Source organism: Lissotriton vulgaris, chromosome 11, assembly GCF_964263255.1.
Source record: "Lissotriton vulgaris chromosome 11, aLisVul1.2, whole genome shotgun sequence".
Taxonomy (NCBI): Eukaryota; Metazoa; Chordata; class Amphibia; order Caudata; family Salamandridae; genus Lissotriton; species Lissotriton vulgaris.
The window spans coordinates 342,493,239-342,512,221 of record NC_141699.1 but is presented as its reverse complement, the minus strand read 5'-3'; the positions used below and the strand labels follow the sequence as shown (position 1 = coordinate 342,512,221).

Here is an 18,983-nt window from a genome sequence, read left to right as displayed (position 1 = left end):
TCGGCAACAGCTTTCATTCCTTCGTGGAGGTTGGTTTTGGCGGTGAGGGTGTCCCTCACCGGAGGGAAAGATGTTAACCCATATCTTCATGAGCGTTGAACTATTAAATCTAATGCTAAGAAAGGTTTACAAAGATTTCAGCTATGACTAAAAATTAAATGCTCCACAATCCTCTAAGACAGGTTGTGAGTTCCCTGAAGTGGCCCTTCCGGTGGGTAATAGATTTCTAAAAGCGCGGAGATGCAACACGAGGAGTGACAGCAGTGTTGGATCCGAACCGAGTTGAACGCTAGCTAGATTTCTTGGTATTCCTGAAAGCAGAGAAATATTTTGATCAGGCTAGAATTGTTTACCCACTGCCAATACCTTTAAATCTTTTTTATATCTGATTATCTTTATAACTTCCTAAACATCCCTTTGCTTTAAACCTGGATTAGCAAGCAGCACTAGCATGGACCCAGGCAGACTACAATAAAAGGCAAGAAAGGGGGAAGGTCGTTTGTCTTTCTCTCGTCGCAACTCTCGAGTGTCCTCGGATTCATGGGTAATTTCCCGTGATGAAGGCTACAGTAGAGGAGCTTACATCATTGCAGCACTCTCAGAAATCGGTGTTACATCTGATGCTCTACAGAATGGCACATTACGTGCTTGCTTTGATTGACACCTCAAGGTCCATGACATGCCCATCTCAAAGAGAACAAGCCAGGCTTTGCTCTGGGAAGCAGCCCTTTGGTTGACCATCTTAAATTGATACCCACCGTGGGAGCCAGCTGTGCTGGAGATAAACATTGTGGGAAAAGAATAAAGCATAAATAAACAAAGACTGGTCACATGCCATGTGCTTTCACGTCATAAGAGGTTTTAGGCCATTGTTACGCCAATTATAACGCTCGCCAGTTTACATTCCGAAAAGAGAACAATCACAGGCAAATTGTAAACTTACTCAGGGAGTGTAAATACTCAGAAAAAGCTTCCTAACCAACTCCAGGCAGGGGCCTGGAGCAAGCAGAGATGCTCATACTAGACCCTTCTGCATTGGCTGGGGCTGAGAAACAGAAAACTCTGCTGGACCTAGTCCAAGCTCTTCCCTACATGTTCCTCTTGGATGTCAGGCTGCTGTTGTTGGACATGGACAGTAGCACCCTCTGCCAAGCGCTGAAGAAGGACCCGATCCTCCTCCCCGCCCCGCTCTATTGGGCCGTGATACAGGAGTAAACATAGTGCTAAAGCAAAGACTGAGCTGGAGACTAATTTGAGGAACTAGAGACATTCGGAGACTAATCTGTTCTTCCTTCTAGCATTAGTTCTATGTACATCATGTGGGAGAAGTCGTGGGCAGTGATATACAGGGGCAGAGTATGGGTGTTTTCTGCCTATGATCAGTGACGAGTGTCTGTGTTTTTTAATAGTCTCTTTACAGCTGATTTTGAAAGTGAATTTCTATGTACTCTTACATGTTTTGGCATGAATTCATTATTTAACAGTTTTACATGGTGCTGTTGCACTTGACAACAAGGTGAAAATTACAAGAAATATTGATAACAACGACCAGATACAACACAGTTAAAACAGATCTTTACTTTGTGGAGTGGTCTCTGTATAACACTGGAGGATGTTCATTCATGAATACACAGAAGAGGTCGGTTTTTAGTTGTTTCTTGAACACCAGGCCAGAGGGTGAGTTCAGTTCTCTGGTCACAGTAATGGGGTTCCAGAAGATTGATTCAACACGGTGAAGATTTTGCATAGTCCTTGGGCGGTCTTGAATCTAGGTGTTTTCCACGTATAAAGAATTGTAGCTCAGGAGGCTTCATTGTCCACTTAAATATTGAAAAGGATTGCCGGATATGATGGTCAGATTAGCTGAAAACCTTTACATGCAATGATTCAGATCTTGAATTCAACCCTATCTTTGATGCAAAGCCAACGTCATTCCTTACGAGTGGTTGGAAATGTGACTGGATTTTCTATTAGATGATAGAGGTCTGAACTGCCTCGATGGTTCATGGACTGGGCATGGAAGTAAAACAGTATGGGACACCATTTCCATGCATGTTGAATGAATCCTTCAAACTTCTACAGTGGGAGGCGCACATCTTGATGTCAATGGCAGCTAAACCCCTCAAACTGCTGCATTAGTGTGACCTGTGCTTCGGCTCACTGGTTTCTAACCTCGCATGCTGACGTATTGGGGAGAAATGTGATTCAAGTCACTGACTGATGAGACCCATACCGCTGCAGAATTGGGGGTGCACTGTGCTTTTAGCCAGTGACTGCTGAACATTTGAAACTGTAGAGTTGGGGAGCCTTGTGCTTGGAGACCGTGATTGCTTAATCTATTGGACTATAGTATTGGGGTACAATGTGCTTGGAAAGAGTAGCTGCTAAATGCACAAGTATGAATCGTGGAGAAAGTTCAGAAAGCCAGGGGCAGGCGTGAAGCGGTGCAATATTAAAAGAGACTTGAAATTGATTTTTGGGCCTGCTGCAACAGTGATACGATTTAGCTCTTATGAAGGTTTGTACCTGAATTCCAATTACAAAGTCATAATGAACTACTTTGCAGTGAGTACTCGGGGCATTAGCCATCTGCCGCATCGCATGGGCTGGCATGGGATATGAAGCTGAAGAAGTCATGCTGGAAGCCCTTCGGAATACGTAATTTGTGTTATCTTAGTCTGAATACAAACTAGCAGGAGACCAGCAGGCGAGCAAGGCATCGCTGATGGGCTGTGGCGAGCCTAGACACTGGGGAGCAGTGATACCGAGCGAGCTTGAATATATCTTGCCAGATCTTTCCCATGGACGGGTAGGACTAGGAGGGATCAGATTAACCTGGGGTTCTATATCTGCTCTCACGTTTCCATGCTTAATGAGGTTCCCAGTGCGTTCCCCTTTCAGTACGCATCTACCTATTATAAGGTGTTTTCAGTAAAAATGTTTTGATTAACTTCCTGTTGTTCTTCATTTTGTGTCCAATCGAACCATTTTTTCCCGTCGAGGTTTCCCACAGTAACCTGGAGTCGGATCCAGCTTGTGATGTTGTGTTACAGTATTGTGTTCTAGTCACAGTATCAGTTTTGTCTTGGTCTTACTGATGGGAATGTAGGTGTATCATTTTTGGATTCAATGGCTATGGCCGGAGGACTCTGTTCACTGCCAATAATGCTCCTAGGTAATTTTTATGTCCATTTCCCAACAGGTGGTGGAGATGGGTATGTTGTGTTTCTTGGTTGCAGGAGCTTTTGGGTACCCTAACTAGGTTAATCTGGGCATTGTTGGACGTGCGTGGGAGTGCTTCCCAAAGTGTTGCGTTGGATATTAGTCTGTGGGTCTTCATGTTGGACAGTGCGTTTGTGAGTATGGTGGCAGCTGATGTGTTAAATTTATGCGCAGTGTTGTGTTGCATGTTCTGTTGAAAACTTGTGCAAATAGTTTTTTAGGGGCAGATTTACAATTACTGGCGCATCCCTGCATATTGGCAGGGATGCGCCAGTAATTGTGCGCCACAGCTCCGCCACCCATGATGCGCCGCATTTAAAACGCGGCGTACCATGGGGCAAAAACGGCACAGATGCGTCACGCATCTGTGCCGTAAAAGTGGCGCAATGCTGGAGTTGCGTCGCAAGCACGACGCAGCTCCAGCAATGATCGGGGGGCCCTATGTGCACAATGCTGCGTCGATCCTTACGCCTGCTTCCAGCAGGCGCAGGGTTTTGACGCAGCATGGGCCCAAAAGTGACTGAATGAAATATTGTAGATTTCACTCAGCCACTTTTGGGAGGCGTTCCTGTGCCGGAACGCCTCCCCCTGTGATGGTACGCCTCTTCTGGCGCAGGGCTTTACAACGTGACGCATCTGGGAGATGCGTCACATTGTAAATACCCCGCACCATGGCGCATTCTTTTACGGCGCCGCTGCGTCACAAAAGTGACGCAACGGCAGCGTAAAAGCAGCACAGGTGCTTGTAAATCTGCCCCTTAGTGTTTAATGCTGTTCTGGGCTACACAATAGTTGGCTGTATTGTGCATGTGGGCTACATTAGGTGTATGAAATGTGTTGTGTCCCATTTAATATGTCTTTGGTTCTAGTTTGTGCATTTGTTCCCCCATGGGTCGTTGGATTCATCATACAAAGCCCGAGAGGGTTTCCTTCTCTGGTTAAGATGGTTTTCACCAGTATTAAAAAGGAAAAAATGCTTGCTTGGTAACATGTGTATCTTTCTTAAACCCTTGAAGAGGATGTGAGCTTGGTGCTACTCTTCATTTTCTTAGCCTAACACACACCCTGAGCAGGTGCTGAGATACATTCAGAAGATCTGCTTAAAGTCTACTTACTTCGACAGGTCGGCACCTCACAGTACTTCCAGTACACACCGTCTTCCTGCTCTGCAATATAACACCAGGGGCTGACGTCACCGTCAGGGTTCCTGCAAGAGACAAACAACGGCGTCAGAGCTCAGGTGTGTTTTTTACCAAAGGCCATTCATTTTTTTTAATCAAGCAGGATTTACACTTTGAGTGTAGGCTCACCGGGTGAACCAAGTCTATTTCCATAGAGTAGCGTGGGGCATCAGTAGAGGTGAGCGAACATTCATTTACCCCAGGACCAGATTAGGCGATGTTCTCTTTATTCTCCCTAAAGTATACAGATTAGAATCCCAAAGACATTAAACCCACACCTCATCGGTAGTCCTAGTCAGCTCACAGATTTTAGACATTTCTCCTATACTGCATGTAATGTAAAGACAAATAATCTGGTATTTCAACCAAGCTCGCCCATTGGTTTCCCCCCACCCTCCCTGGATTTACCGTTATAGTATTTTTTCCTTGGGCTTTGCCTCAAACACATCTATTGCTCCAACGCCACTGGACCAATCCTCGTAGCTTGAGCCCTACCCAGGGCCAGATTGGCCGTAGCGGGCATCAGGCATTTCGCCGAGAGGCTGGAAGGTTAGGAGCTTGTTTTGAAGCAGGGGGTTCCAGTTTGTTACTGGGTGCCGTTTTTGCAGCGATGCTGCAATATCGGCCCTTAGTAACAAAAGCAGTAGTGATTCACACTGCACCCTCCCATCCCCGGGGGTTGGTCCAACAAAATTGCTAGGGATGATTTGGGCTCCCAGTCCGGCCCTGACCCCACCCCCACCCCCAATTCCATGCTGCTTTACGGTGCAAAACCCTCCACCTCCCTAGTAAGAATTAAATAAAAAGACATTAAAGGTAAAATAATAAAGACTTACCTTGACTGCAGCGTCCCCGGTCTGCTGTCCTCCTCTTCATCGCCATCTCACGGTGTTCTGCGCATGCACGCACGCCAGCGCATGCGCATTTTTTGCAAGAAATGCGCATGGGCGGGCGCATGCACAGATTGCCATGAGACAGCGAGGAAGAGAAGGATGGTAGCCTGGGGACGCCGCAGGCAAGGTAAATCTTTATTAATTCTAACAAGGGGGGTGGAGGAGGTGGCTGGTCAACTCCGCTCCGCTGTGGTGGGTGCAGAGAGTTGCCTACTCCGCGTTCCCTGCAGAACGCGGAATAGGCAAATCTCCACACACTCCGCGGGTGGAGCAGAGCTCTCCGCAGACGGTTAGCACAAAGCACTTTCACGTAAGTAAAATATTATTTTTTATTTACCAATCGAAATAGCATACACCATCATGGATCAGTAAGTATATAAAACTAAAAAAATGGAGCCTGCACCATTCTGTGTGTGCACACCGGTGTGGTTACACCAGAACTGCCCATTTAAAGGATGATGCTGTGTCTTATAGTGAAGAGCTGAAATCAAAAGGTGGAACATAAAAATAAGTAGAAATTCCTTCACGGAATGGGTTTCTAGTTCCTGTTTTGAGAGCCTGCATAGTCGATGTGCATTAAGGGGTGTGAAATGTTTCGGGGACATTAGCGGCAGCCTTAAAAGTTTTTTTTTTTGTGCAGGGGTTGCTGTGTGTAGAAATGCCTCCAGCTGTACTCAGTACTAAAGCCCGTGCCCTTTTCATATACACAGTGAATTTGTTTTAGAAGTTTGCAGGTCTGTGACGCCAGGGGCAGCTCCTCCGCTGTGGCGGAGGAGCGTCGCTATATTGCTTTCTCGCAGTACGAGAAGCAAAAACATAAAATGGTAATAACTTTTAGTTATTACCATTTTATGTTTTCTTTTCCGGCGGGCGGGTAAGTGGGGCTGCTCTGCTTACGGAGCAGCAGGGCTGGGGTGGTGTGGTTTGCCCACTCCTGAGTGCGCAGTGACTGTGTTGGTCTGCCCTCTCAGGCCGCCCAAACCAGTCATGCGCGCTCCCTTGTTCTCCATGCAGGCTGCATTGCAGCCTGCATGCAGAACATGCCCACCCCTGCTGCTCCTGGCTGAGCGCCATGTCACAGCGCTAAGACCAATCACAACGCTCCATTGGAGCGTTGAGATTGGCTTAACAGTGGGAGACTGGAACCTGCTTTCTGTTCTGACCCGGAGTCGGACACAGGCGATCAGGAAAGAAGAAGCAGAACCCGGCGGCGGCGAGGTAAGTTTTATTTATTCTATTTTCTTTTTTTTATGCAGCCTACAGCCACATCGTAACCCCCCCCCTCCCCCAGCGCCCGTGCACCCACCCACCTAAGTGCGAGTCGTGCCGCATGTGTCTGCATATGTCATCGAGCATGCATGCGCCTATGAAATGATGTGGCTGCATCATGTGCCTTTTTTCCTAAAACTTTTAGCCAATTTTAGTGCTCCCTGTCCCTTTGAATTCTTCTGCTTTTCCTCCACCCGCTTCAACTTGTTGTCTGTTCTGCCCTCCCCTGGATCAAGCATATCTCTTCTCTGACCTTTCATTCTGTCTCCTCCTAGTACTTATTTCCTTCCTTTGGCAGCTTCCCAATTCTTTGTTCTTTGAGCCATCACACCACTCGCTCTCAGTGAATGCTTACATTCATCAAGGTTCTCGCCTAACCTAGTGTCAAAGAACTCCTTACTGTGAATGTACCAGGATGGGCAGTGGTGTTTAGGTTTAGCAGTGGAAAAAGTGAAACCCCACTGCCTGTACTTGGCGCAATGACATCATGTGGAGGCCTCCCGGCCACCATGTCATTTCCCGTGCCCCATCCCGTCTTTCCATCTCCCAAGCACACCCGGTATATAGGGTGGTTAAATCCTCTCCACATGGAGCCCACCTTGGAAAAGGTATTATAGTGATTATTATGTGGAAAACCCCAATTTATTTGGGAGCAAGGTATGCTTGCATTACAAACATCCTTCAATTGTGCTGCATAATTTTCCATACTCTAAGTAACACACAAATAAACTAAGCATGGGCGAATTTTGCGAATTCGCGATCCGCGAATTTGCGGATTTGCGAATTCGTGAACCACAAAATTCGCGAATTTGTGCGAATTTGCGGATTTTTGTTTTGATGCGTGTTCGCGGGGGTTTTTTGCATGTTCGCAGGGTTTTTCGGTGTTCGCAGGGATTTTTGCGTCTTCGCGAGCGGCTTGCATAGCGAAGTTACCCATGCAGTTGTTTATGGGAGAGGGAGAGATAGATAGATAGATAGATAGATAGATAGATAGATAGATAGATAGATAGATAGATAGATAGATAGAGAAAGAGAGGGAAACAGAGAGGGAGAGAGAGAACAAGAGAAACAAAGAGAGGCCGGATCTCTGAAGGGCCAGATTCCTGAGTTGTCCCTACAGAACATACAGCTTTTTATTTTTAGCAAAATGCATATTAAAATTGTGCTGTAAAGGTCTCTTTTAGTTTAACCCCTCCTGACAACTCAAAATGGGTGTATTTGCCATCCTCTCCCTTCTTCCTGTTTTTTATATCTGTAAGTGCTTCCTGATGAGGTTTAATTCCTTGGACAGGTGCCTCGTTGCCTACTTGTAACTATTCTCTGACCCTGCTTCAAGGGTCAGAGCAGGGTCAGAGAATAGTTGCAAGTAGGCAACGAGGCACCAGGAAGCAATTAGCAGCAGGTGTCCAAGTTGAAGTTAATTTGTTTGTAACCCTTTTGTAAAAGGTTACAAAGAAATTAGGTTCAACTTTTGCACCTGCTGCTGTAACCCTTGCTTGGCTGAAAATTCGTCCCTGCTGATTCGCGGATTTTACCGCAATTTCGCGAGATTCGCGAATCGCGAAATTGCGGAAAATCCGCAAATTCGCCCGCGAAACGGATTTTACGCCCACCCTTAAAATAAACAATGACTAACCCTTCCAGACCCTTTAAACAATTTTCCATCACTATGAATCCCCACCTCTCTCATCATTACCATTGCACCTTTTAACCAACATTAGATCTCCCTGTTCCTTTAAATTGCTATTTTTCTCCTCCATGTGCTCCCCTTTGTTGTCTATCCTGCATGCCTGGGGACCAAGCTTACTTCTTGACTGACCTAACATTCTCTCTCCTCTTGCAATATTTCCTTCCATCCTCTCTGAGCTCTCAGGGGCATCTTACCAAGCATAAGCGAAAAATATCGTTAAGCTTGGTTAGCGGCCAAAATAATATCGCCGAGCTTCGCCTATTTTTATCGCTTAGGAGCCTTGATATTATCAAGGTTTATCTCCTAAGCGATAAAAATCGCCCAAAATGCATGAATATGGCTGAAAAGTCAGCGATATTCATGCATTACCGAGCAAATGCTCTTAGCCATGTTATCCACCCACCATTGGATAACATGGCTAAGAACTGCTCTGGGCAGGCGTTAGCTTTTGGAGATAATCGCGCTTAGCGCGATTATTTCCAAAAGTTGGTAATAGGGGATAGCGATGTTAGCGACTGTTTCCAGTCGCTAACATCTTGGCACGCCCACTTTGCATGTCATTAGCGATATTTATCGCTGACATGCAAAGTGGGCCCCTAAATGCCCGCTATCTCCTACTAGCTGTCGCTAACTGGTGTTAGCGACAGCTAGGTAATAGGGCGAGTAAATTATCGCCGCTTTAGCGGGAAAAATTCCCGCTAAAGCGGCGATATGTCCCTTGGTAATATGCCCCTCAATTCTTTGTTTTATGAGCCATCACAAGAACTCTCTCCCTGTACACTCCTTTTCCAGGACCCCAGCACCTCTATCAGTTTATCCATATTAATTTTTCTATCCAGTAGGAACAGGTGAACTCCATCATGCTGAAATTGGATAGGACATTCAAACACAACACCCACATGGCTGGCCACTCTTATCTCTGTTTTATTGCAATATCCAGACCCCTCCCTGTTTACCTCTTTTCTAGCCCTTTTGATTGCCCTGGGCTTCCTTGCCTCTCACTCCAGACACCTCTAGGCTGCAACTGCATCCATAGTATATCCGTCTGCAGATATTTATTCTCACCTCTGTCAAGTCTCTTTTAATAATAATAATAAGTCATTTATAATGCGCCTGGCTACACCAACTGGCGTGTCCCCGCGCTACAGAAATAGCTACAGAAACAGCTACAGAAACAGCTACATGCAAATTCAGGCAGGGCGTGGCTTATGTCTAGCAGAGCGTGGTTTTCAGGCCTCCATGGAAGACGCTTTTATATTCTTATGCGCGCAGCGAAGGCGGAAGTGTGTTTCAATTTTTTGCTGCTAAGTATCCAAATGAGCGCGCACCCATCCTCGCCCTTTTGATTTTTGGGACTTTGAGCAAATAGGCTCCTGTCGATCTCAACTGACGAGCAGGATTGTAAGGGGTCCGGAGATCATGGAGGTAGCCGGGTCCTTTCCCCTGAAGACTCCGGTGACAAAAGCACATCATCAGCGCAGCACATTTTCACCATCTTTATTAGTTCCAGGCCCATGGAATGAAATGTCAATTTTTCCTACGTGCATCAACACCATTTCCGGCCTGTACCATTCCACCCCCCCCCCCCCATTGCTCAGTACCCCCATAACCCCAATGGCAGATCACCTCACTGCCACTTCCTCAAATGCCAATGCCTACTGCAGACCACAGCACTCCCTACTTGTATGCTCCTTTTCCCACTTCATGATGGTCTCCCCACAAAGCAACATCTCTTTCATCCTAAAGTTTCCTGTTATCTGGCCAGTGTGACAAAGCACCTCATTAGCCTCAGTTTCTTACTGCTGCACCCTCACTCTCACATAAGTCCACATGCAATCACTTTTCCTTCTCCATGTTCCCATTCTCTTCAGTTTTGATTCAGCAAATCCAACTATGAACACTGGCGTCACCTTCTGCTATTTTCAATGTTTTCCATGTTTACCCTGCTCCATTCCTGCTTGTCTCAAAACATTCATTCTCAGTGCTCTATACACCTGGCTTTCAGACACTGGCCACACATCCTTATGCACAAACAACCTGATCTTATCATTCTCTCCAAACTCACAAATCATCTCACTACCCTCACTGGGCGTAGCTCTGCCGCACCTGATCCTCTTTCCCTTTCACCCTCTCGTCATTTTTGCAAATTTACTCCCACATCATGCCTCCTCCACCCTCCCACATCAGGCCTCCATACTTCCTTGCCCCTACCACTTCTGACACTCTTAACACCCTAAAAAACCTAAAAAACCTGACCAATAATTTGGCCCTAAGTAACCTAAATTCCCAAACAGATACATTCATCCTAGGTCTTACTCTCTTCAGTATGTCAGCAGTTAGCAGTCTCCTTTCGTTATCCCCAATCTGTATTTCCCTGAGCCAACCCTCCAGAATCTTTCTCTCTAGTTCTCCCTCATGTGCTTCATATCCCCAGAAACATTTCCCACAGAAAAGAATCCATGCCAACTTGGCTGCATACATGAATGGTGCCAGCCCTTTTTCCACCTGGCTCATCAAGAACATGATCACCTCTTCTGTCCTCTAGACCCCTCCCCAACCACTTTTCCTTTTCACCCCTGATTCCACAAACTCTATCCATGTTGCCCATATGTTCTCTTAATTGAACCAGTCAGTGACTTTTTTGGCTAACACATTGTTCTTACATACCAATCATCCATATTTCTGGAGTTACTGGGGTCCCCTGCCAGTCTGCGTCCAGACCCAAACCACCGAACCTAGTTCACTGGGAAAAATAGAATGCGTCCGCCACTCGATAGTCCAATTCTGGCATATGTCTTGCTCTGAACATTGCATTCCACTTCAGACACATCTGTATCAATTATCCCCATAGCAGAAGCACATAAGCATCCCTGGTTGACATTTTGTTTATCACGTACACCACCACTTCATTGTCCACCACAAAAGTTACTGTCTTTTTTCTTTCCACTCTCCACAACTTCATGGCTAGCCCCAATTGATAGATTTCCAGAAAAGCAATGTTATGCTGCCCCTGCAACTACCTCTGTGGCAGTTTCTTAGGACAGCTCTCTAGTACAGTCCAAAAACCTCCTCTTCCTGAAACATCGGAAAAGATCTCCACTGTCCAGTCCACTGGGTCACGCCATTGAAATGTTCCAGAGTTCTCAGTCACATCGGCATATTACTCCACAATTTCTCTGTAATCCTGATCTAGCGATAAGGCTTTGGTGCCAGTGCTTAATCTGAGCTGGTGGTATCCGGTGCCCAGCACTGGGACTTAATCATCAACACCGGCGCTTTTCAGGAGCATCAGTAAAGGACACATTCATTTGGATCACTGACATAATATCGAATACAAAAATACAGGCATTTAAAATATCGACTTCAAAATATCGACTACAAAAATGTCAAAGTCCTATCTACAAACAGGTAAGTACAAAAATATTGAATCAAAAATAGTTTAGCAATAATATAGTTAGTCAAAATATCGAATTTTTGTAAATGTCTTAAAAGTAATTTAAAACAAATGATATATTAAAAATAATTAACTAAAACATACTTAAAAATACTTAAATAACCTTAAAATTATAAAATAATTAATTTAAGTTAAAAAAAAGAATTTTATTTAAAAATATATATATATATTCACATGATATTAATTAAAAAACACAATATTTTTACCGTAGGATAGCGTAGGGGTAAAAATTACTATTCCCACTCCAGTGAGTGCAACAGTAGGGAAAGCGTTGGATAGCGTAGGGGTAAAAATTACTATTCCCACTCCAGTGAGTGCAACAGTAGGGAAAGCGTTGGATAGCGTAGGGGTGAAAATTACTATTCCCACTCCAGTGAGTGCAACAGTAGGGAAAGTGTTGGATAGCGTAGGGGTAAAAATTACTATTCCCACTTCAGTGAGTGCAACAGTAGGGAAAGCGTTGGATAGCGTAGGGGTAAAAAATACTATTCTTACTTCAGTGAGTGCAACAGTAGGGAAAGCGTTGGATAGCGTAGGGGTAAAAATTATTATTCCTACTCCAGAGAGTACAACGGTAGGGAAAACATTGAATAGCATAGGGGTAAAAATTACTATTCCCACTCCAGTGAGTGCAACAGTAGGGAAAGTAAATACTTCTTATATTATTTAAAAATATATATATATATTAATATCTATAAAGAATTCATGAAAAGTAATTACCAATTTAATATAATATGATAATTAAACAATTAAAAACACAAATTAAAATTAATTATTACAATTAGTTACCTATCAATACAAATTAATTACAAATTAACAATTAATTAATTAGCAATTAAGCATTAATTACCAATTAATTCAAAATAAATACAAATACAGAAATTAATTTATTTAATTCCTTATAATTAAATTACTTCCCACCCTATTACCCTTTAAACCCACAACCCGCTACAGAAAATAAATTAGTAACATTAACATAATTATCAATTAATCAATTAAGTAAAATGAATTGCCAATTAAAATGTTATTAATTACCAAATAAAAATTAATTAATTAATACAAAATAAATACCAATAAATAATTTTACATATTTAATTAATTATAATTAAATTACTTCCCACCCTATTCCCCTATAAACCCACAACCCGCTACAGAAAATAAATTAGTAAAATTCACATAATTATCAATTAATCAATTAAGTAAAATTAATTGCCAATTAAAATGTAATTATTACCAACTAAAAATTAATTAATTAATTCAAAATAAATACCAATCAATAAATTTACATATTTTATTAAATATAATTAAATTACTTCCCACCCTATTCCCCTATAAACCCACAACCCGTTACAGAATTAAATTACGCAAAAATCAAATGACATAAAATTCATTACTTAAAATAAATTATAACATAAATACACACTTTTCACACATATACTAACATAAAAAACACTATAAAAAATTCGATAATATTAAAAATGTGATAATTTTCATAACCTATATTATATACTTCGATATTTTGACTTTCTATATTTTAAAAATTCGATATTACATTACTTACCTTAAAAACGATATTTTTGATGACTATATTCTGTCCATTCGACATTTTGTTCATTCTATATTTTGAAGTGGATATTTGTGCAATTCGATATTTTCTACTCGATATTTTGTCTGTATACCATTCATTTATGGTAAGCACAGGGAGATTGAGTGATTTGCCCAGAATCACAGGTTGTTGAGCTGACGCCAAGACGGGAACCTGGTTCCTCTGCCCCCAAGTCAGCAGCCGTGGCCATTTTGCCACATCCTCTCCCCACTTTCGTGGTTAATAGTTTTGCCTCAGTCTGCGCTAACAGGAGAAATTGGCTGGTGCAAGCTGCCTCCTGACGAGAGCCCCTGCACTTAGTTTTTTTACAAGTTAACCACTGTTTGTTGCCCGCTTCATTGTAAAATCCAATTACTTTTACAAAAGCCGTGCCTGGAGCAGCGATTCTAGAGGCAAAACTCAACTGCCTTAGAATTTTCTGAATGAACAACAATATGCACGTTTTTCTCCTCATCAATTTTCTCAGCAGCACTTCAGCCTGTCTAGTTTCTATTTTGGTAATTGAGACACCATGGCCACTGAGCCAAATTAATTCCTAGAAATGTTGAGCCCTCTTTTTTTTTTTAGGCCAACTTTACCCCTCTCCTGTCAGACCGTCCCTGCTGACGAAGACACAATCATGGAGGTAGTGCAGCACCTGTCTAGGCCTTGCCATCTGTTTCACATTCCACCCAAAAATCGTACTTTAATTCTAAAACAAATGGTGCAGGCTACCAAACCTCGCATCGGCATGGCCGTGTGCATGAACTGGCTTTGAACCTTAATGACCAACTGCTGAAAGTCTTCCTAAAGCAGTTGGTAGTAGTAGTAGAAGAAGTAGTAGTTGAGATGAAGCTTTATTTCCATCTCTGGCCAAGGGTATGCCCACACGTGGGTCCCTTGCTCACTGTGCTGCTGGATTCAAGCTAGCCTGGTTGATGAGGGCTAATACCCAGAAACCGGTCCTAGGATGCATGTTTCCAGTCCAGGGAGGTCCTGGCCTGGCAGTTCAGGCTAGACTGTTCCCATAAAGAACAGGGTCAAGACAGATTTGCGTTTGGCTAGGTCGAAACTGGGGTGGCATAGTTAGCTAAAGAACGATGGAGCCAACCCAGATCTGTGACTGGGGGTGAGTGGTTTTAAGTTTCAGTGCTCCGCCCATCAACTTGTGTGTTTGTTTGCACCTGACTCTGCAATTTGCCATGACACATATATACTAATAGGTTGCATAAAAGTTGCTATTTGGAACCCTCTGTTAATGCAGAGATGGTGGACTGCAAGAGATTTCATACTACCACTGGTGCCATTTTAGCTATCCAAATTTTTTCAAATTACAGTGCGTTCCAGTAGCCACGTATGGGGCGGAGATTTGGAGCATTGAAACAGCTCCTGCATCCAGCAGGAAGAAAACAAGTTTTGAAGGAAACTACTGGGCGTCCCAATCTCCACCTCACAATATATCTGTAACAGAGAACTCAGTCTTAAATATGTATCGGATTTTATACATGCTCGACCAACTCTTTTTTGGCTATCAGTTTGGAAGAATCAGGCAGCCTCCCTAACTAGAGAGATTATTACCGACTGTCTTAAGTGCGAGAAAGGGATAGATATTCCTTGGTTGACTGGAGTGCACCAAAGCTTGCGCAGTGTCAACAGAGAATGTATCTTTTCAAACCCAAGCATAGTTGAAACTGTGCCCTAAAAGGAGCTTAGAGAAGCCCTCTATTCTTTACACAATACAGAAAGGATTGGAATGGACTCTAAGAAATCTTCTGTTCTTAGTTACATGTCTATTGAACAGTACCACCATCCCCTACCTATATATCTCACCCTACCTATGAGTCATTGGGAAAGGAGCCTATTATTCTGTGTAAGAGCAGGAACTGTTAGATTTGCACTGTGCTTTCCTCTTGGTTATCACCCCAATCTTGATCCAGTACCATGCCCATGTGATGGGGTGAGTGGCCAATTGATTTTACATTTCTTATTTTTCTGGAAATATTACATTAAATATATAAAGTGGCTTTTATATCCATTTAAAAAAAAGAAGAGGCCCATTAGTCTGGACAACGCCTATCTGTGTTTACTGTCCCTGGTTGATGAAGAGTTAGTTTTTCGAATAAGTACATTTCTGAGAATCGCCACTCGAGCAAGCAAGACCATGTCCAATCCTTGAAATTTTATTATGCTTGAACATTTTCGTATAACTTCTGGATGAATTGATATTTTATATAACAGTAACTTATTTATTATCAATGAAGCTATTTTTAAATTTGCTATTCAATTTGCTAAAATGTTATGGTTATATCATTGTAATCTTTTTTAGTACCATGTATTTCTCACTCTCCACTTGTTATTTAATTTGTCATGATGCTGTGCTTTTATGGGTACCAAGCTACGCGAATAAAGTTTATGAACGGAACTGAACTGAACTGACTACCACCATCAATGTATTTGCTTTCTCACCAGCCTCAAAAAATCAAAACAAAGTCATAAATAAAATACACTCATATATACATTTAGAGTTATTTTTGGTCACACGTTTTCATCTAATGTTCTGTTCATCTGTCATTCACATTTTCCTTTTGCCTACCCCAGCATTCAGCATGTGGCAGTGGGTCAAAGACGTTTTCCATTGACTCCCTTGCACTGTGAGTGACATAATTTTGCCTAATTAGATGTGCAAATCTGTGTAAAGCAATATGACTTCAGTGGCACGACTGGTGATCTAATACTTTACTTGCATATACCTTTTTGTGTATTTAAACTATGTCTGCAGGTAATGATAAAGAAAAGCCAATAGTAACTTTTATTTGTGCCAGTATGTATTGTCAGTCAGTCAAGAAATACTTTAATCGGCCACTAAAAGCCATAAAGGCGAACATTTAATGAAAATACAGTGATTGAATGATCCCACATATACCATAAAAAAACAACACACAAATCAATAGTCAAAAACCGACAGTACACACAAATTCAATTAAAACATGTTTTTAAAAGCTGTCACTAAGCAGTATAATAAATGTAAGATGCAGCAAATAAAGTGCACAGGTAATAAAAAATTGACTCAGTTTCATAAACTAGAGAGTTGGCATAACGGACACAGGGTGGCACATGTAGTTACAAGAATACAGTTAACAAATACAGCCTGACTACTACAAGAACAACCTCTTCCTATATCTTACTGCCCCTGTTAAAAACCTTGCGACTCAAAAGCAAACCAAAGGAGAAGAAAGCGTTTGAAGAAAAAGTAGTGCAGGCCTTACTTGAGCAAATTGACAAATTCTGAGCAGCGGAAGTATGAACTTTTTGGTAGAGAAACCCTTTTAGATTTAGTGCATATCACTGGAGGAGACGCGAGTTGAGGAAGCCGAGGGGCAGGACCACACGCCCAAGTACCACCTGTGTAAAAGGGCTTCTATATCTGTTGTACGTAGATATGTCTGCACAGAAGAATCCATACTGTGCTATTAAAATTGTATACAATTTTAATTGTTTTAACTACATTTTTATGCAGGCGTAAGCAGGGGCCGCTCCTTTACTAAGGCAGAGGAGCGTCGCCCCACTGCGCTGTCAGCGGTTGACAAAAGGAAAAATAAAATGATAATAACGAACTTTATCATTATTTTATTTTTCCATCTGTGTCTCACTTGGTGGGGCGGGCGGGACATCACTGGAACAGTGATGGCAATCTCTTAAGTGCATATGAAAATTGCGCCGGTCGTTTCGGGCCGGCCAAACAGTCATGCGCACTTTGCTATTCAGCCAGGCTGCATTACTGCCTGGGTGGAGAACATGCCCAGGCTCCCAGTCCCTCTCTGAGGGCCGAACCACAGGGCTCAGACCAATCACAATGCTGCTGTAAGGCAGCTTTGTGATGGGCTGGGAGAGACTGGGAGACTGGGTGCTTCCTGGTTCCTGGTTCCTTCCTGCTTCAGGAGTGAAAGAGGATTGAGAGGCGGCGGCCGGCATGCAGGTAAGTGCTATTTTTTTCTCATTTACACCCTCCACCTCCCCTCCCCCTCCATGGCCGCCACTGGGCATATGACTATCGTAGATTAGGCAAAACAATGCCCGTGGTATGGGACTATACTAGTGCAAGCAGACAGCCAACCCAATGCTTACAAGCATCCCTCCCACCCCGGAGCAAGGATGCCCAACACGACTCCCAAAAGGGAGAGCTTCTTCTTTGTGAATCAGTTACCACCCCCTTTGAGGTGTCATTATATGATCAATGATTTGACACCGCAATTGCAGGTTGCAAAGCATTGAAATGTTCCACTGTTACACCCAAGTGAGAAACTCCTTAAATGTCACTTCCTGTTTGCAAATTGTAATTGGATGTAAAAAATCTTTTGCCAGTAGAAAACACTTTTGTGGCTATGAGGTTTCTACGTTTCAAGACGCTACTTTGCAGTCACACCCAGTGATTTTGCAAACCATAGGCTTTGCAACTGCAAAACTATTTTGTACATCAGACCTTAGATCACATGTTGAGAAAAAGACAATATCATGCAAATCATATTAAGTCAGAGAAAGTAAGGATATACTTTGAGGAAAGTGGTGTATTATATGGTGTGGTTGTGAGGCCTCACTCTGGGTCCAATCTGACTCATTTGTAAAACCTTTAGCTCAACCCTGGGTAGCTGTGGCTTTAGATAGTCAGGCTTAAACAATGGAACAAGTGTAAAGCATTTACAAGTACCAAGCCAACAAAATACGAAATTCACACAACACAAAAGAAATCTGACACCAATTCATAAAAACAGATCTTATTTTTATGAATTTTTAGACACCCAAATTAACTACATCCATCAGTGGGTTCCAGAGATATAGATTTTTTAGTAAAATGTATATCACTGCTTTTCATTCAAAATGCAAACAAGCATTGGTAATGACCATAGTTAGCAGAAACTTAGGAAACTTCGTAAACTTTTATAAAGTTGTGTTTGTGAAATCCAAACCCGCTTTGGATGATCAACTCCAACAGGGAGCAGGTTAAGGAGGCCAGGAATTTGTAAAACAGTTACCATGTCACCAAAGCAGTCTCATGTTCAGGTCCAAGCGCTATGGGCGAACCACCATAGAAAACAATGGAGTGGTCCTGATGAAAGGGATACAGGATGCAGAAAGGGCTTTAAGATGGGGATACTCCTTGGTCCATGGTCTTAGTGGGGTGACTTTGGCCACAGGGGTAGATGTCCCTAGAAGTCCTGAACGGGTCAAGCAAAAGTTCAGTTGCCTCTGGACTACTCTACTGGTCTCCGGTCACAACAAAATCATTGGTTTCTTATGGTGATGGCTAGTGTACTCCTTGGGTGACCAATCTGCACTTTGGCAACTCTCCTGGGTTTGGCAGACCTGGGTACAACTATTGAGCACTGGGATTTTGTCTCCCCAGCTGCATGCCAGCCATCAGTGGCGAACAAGTTATTATGGCTATTGACTTTCGCCAAGATGGGTTTCTCCAGCTTTTGTGGCACTGAAAGCTGTAATAAGAAGTCAGCCAACTGACTCTTGGAGTTCACTTCTTCTTTCTGGGGCTCAGGAGTGACTTTCCTTGAGCCAGTACCTCAGTCAGAGTGTTTTCTTTGTTAGCTCAGGAGCAGAAGGTGCAGTCCAGTGGTTGCCAGGTCCAGGAAACAGCAGGGCAGTCTTTCTTTGGTCCACTCTCCAGTCCACATCTGAT

General features: G+C 43.1%; 1 protein-coding gene across 1 annotated transcript in view; it reads right to left on the bottom strand.

Annotated features, from left to right (window-relative positions):
- Nucleotides 1-18,983, bottom strand: part of KREMEN1 (kringle containing transmembrane protein 1) — a 363,157-nt gene that overhangs the window by 162,241 nt on the left and 181,933 nt on the right. The window contains exon 3 of the mRNA XM_086943299.1: nt 4,338-4,429. Coding sequence (XP_086799425.1) covers nt 4,338-4,429 — 92 coding nt within the window. The remainder of the gene's footprint in view (nt 1-4,337; nt 4,430-18,983) is intronic.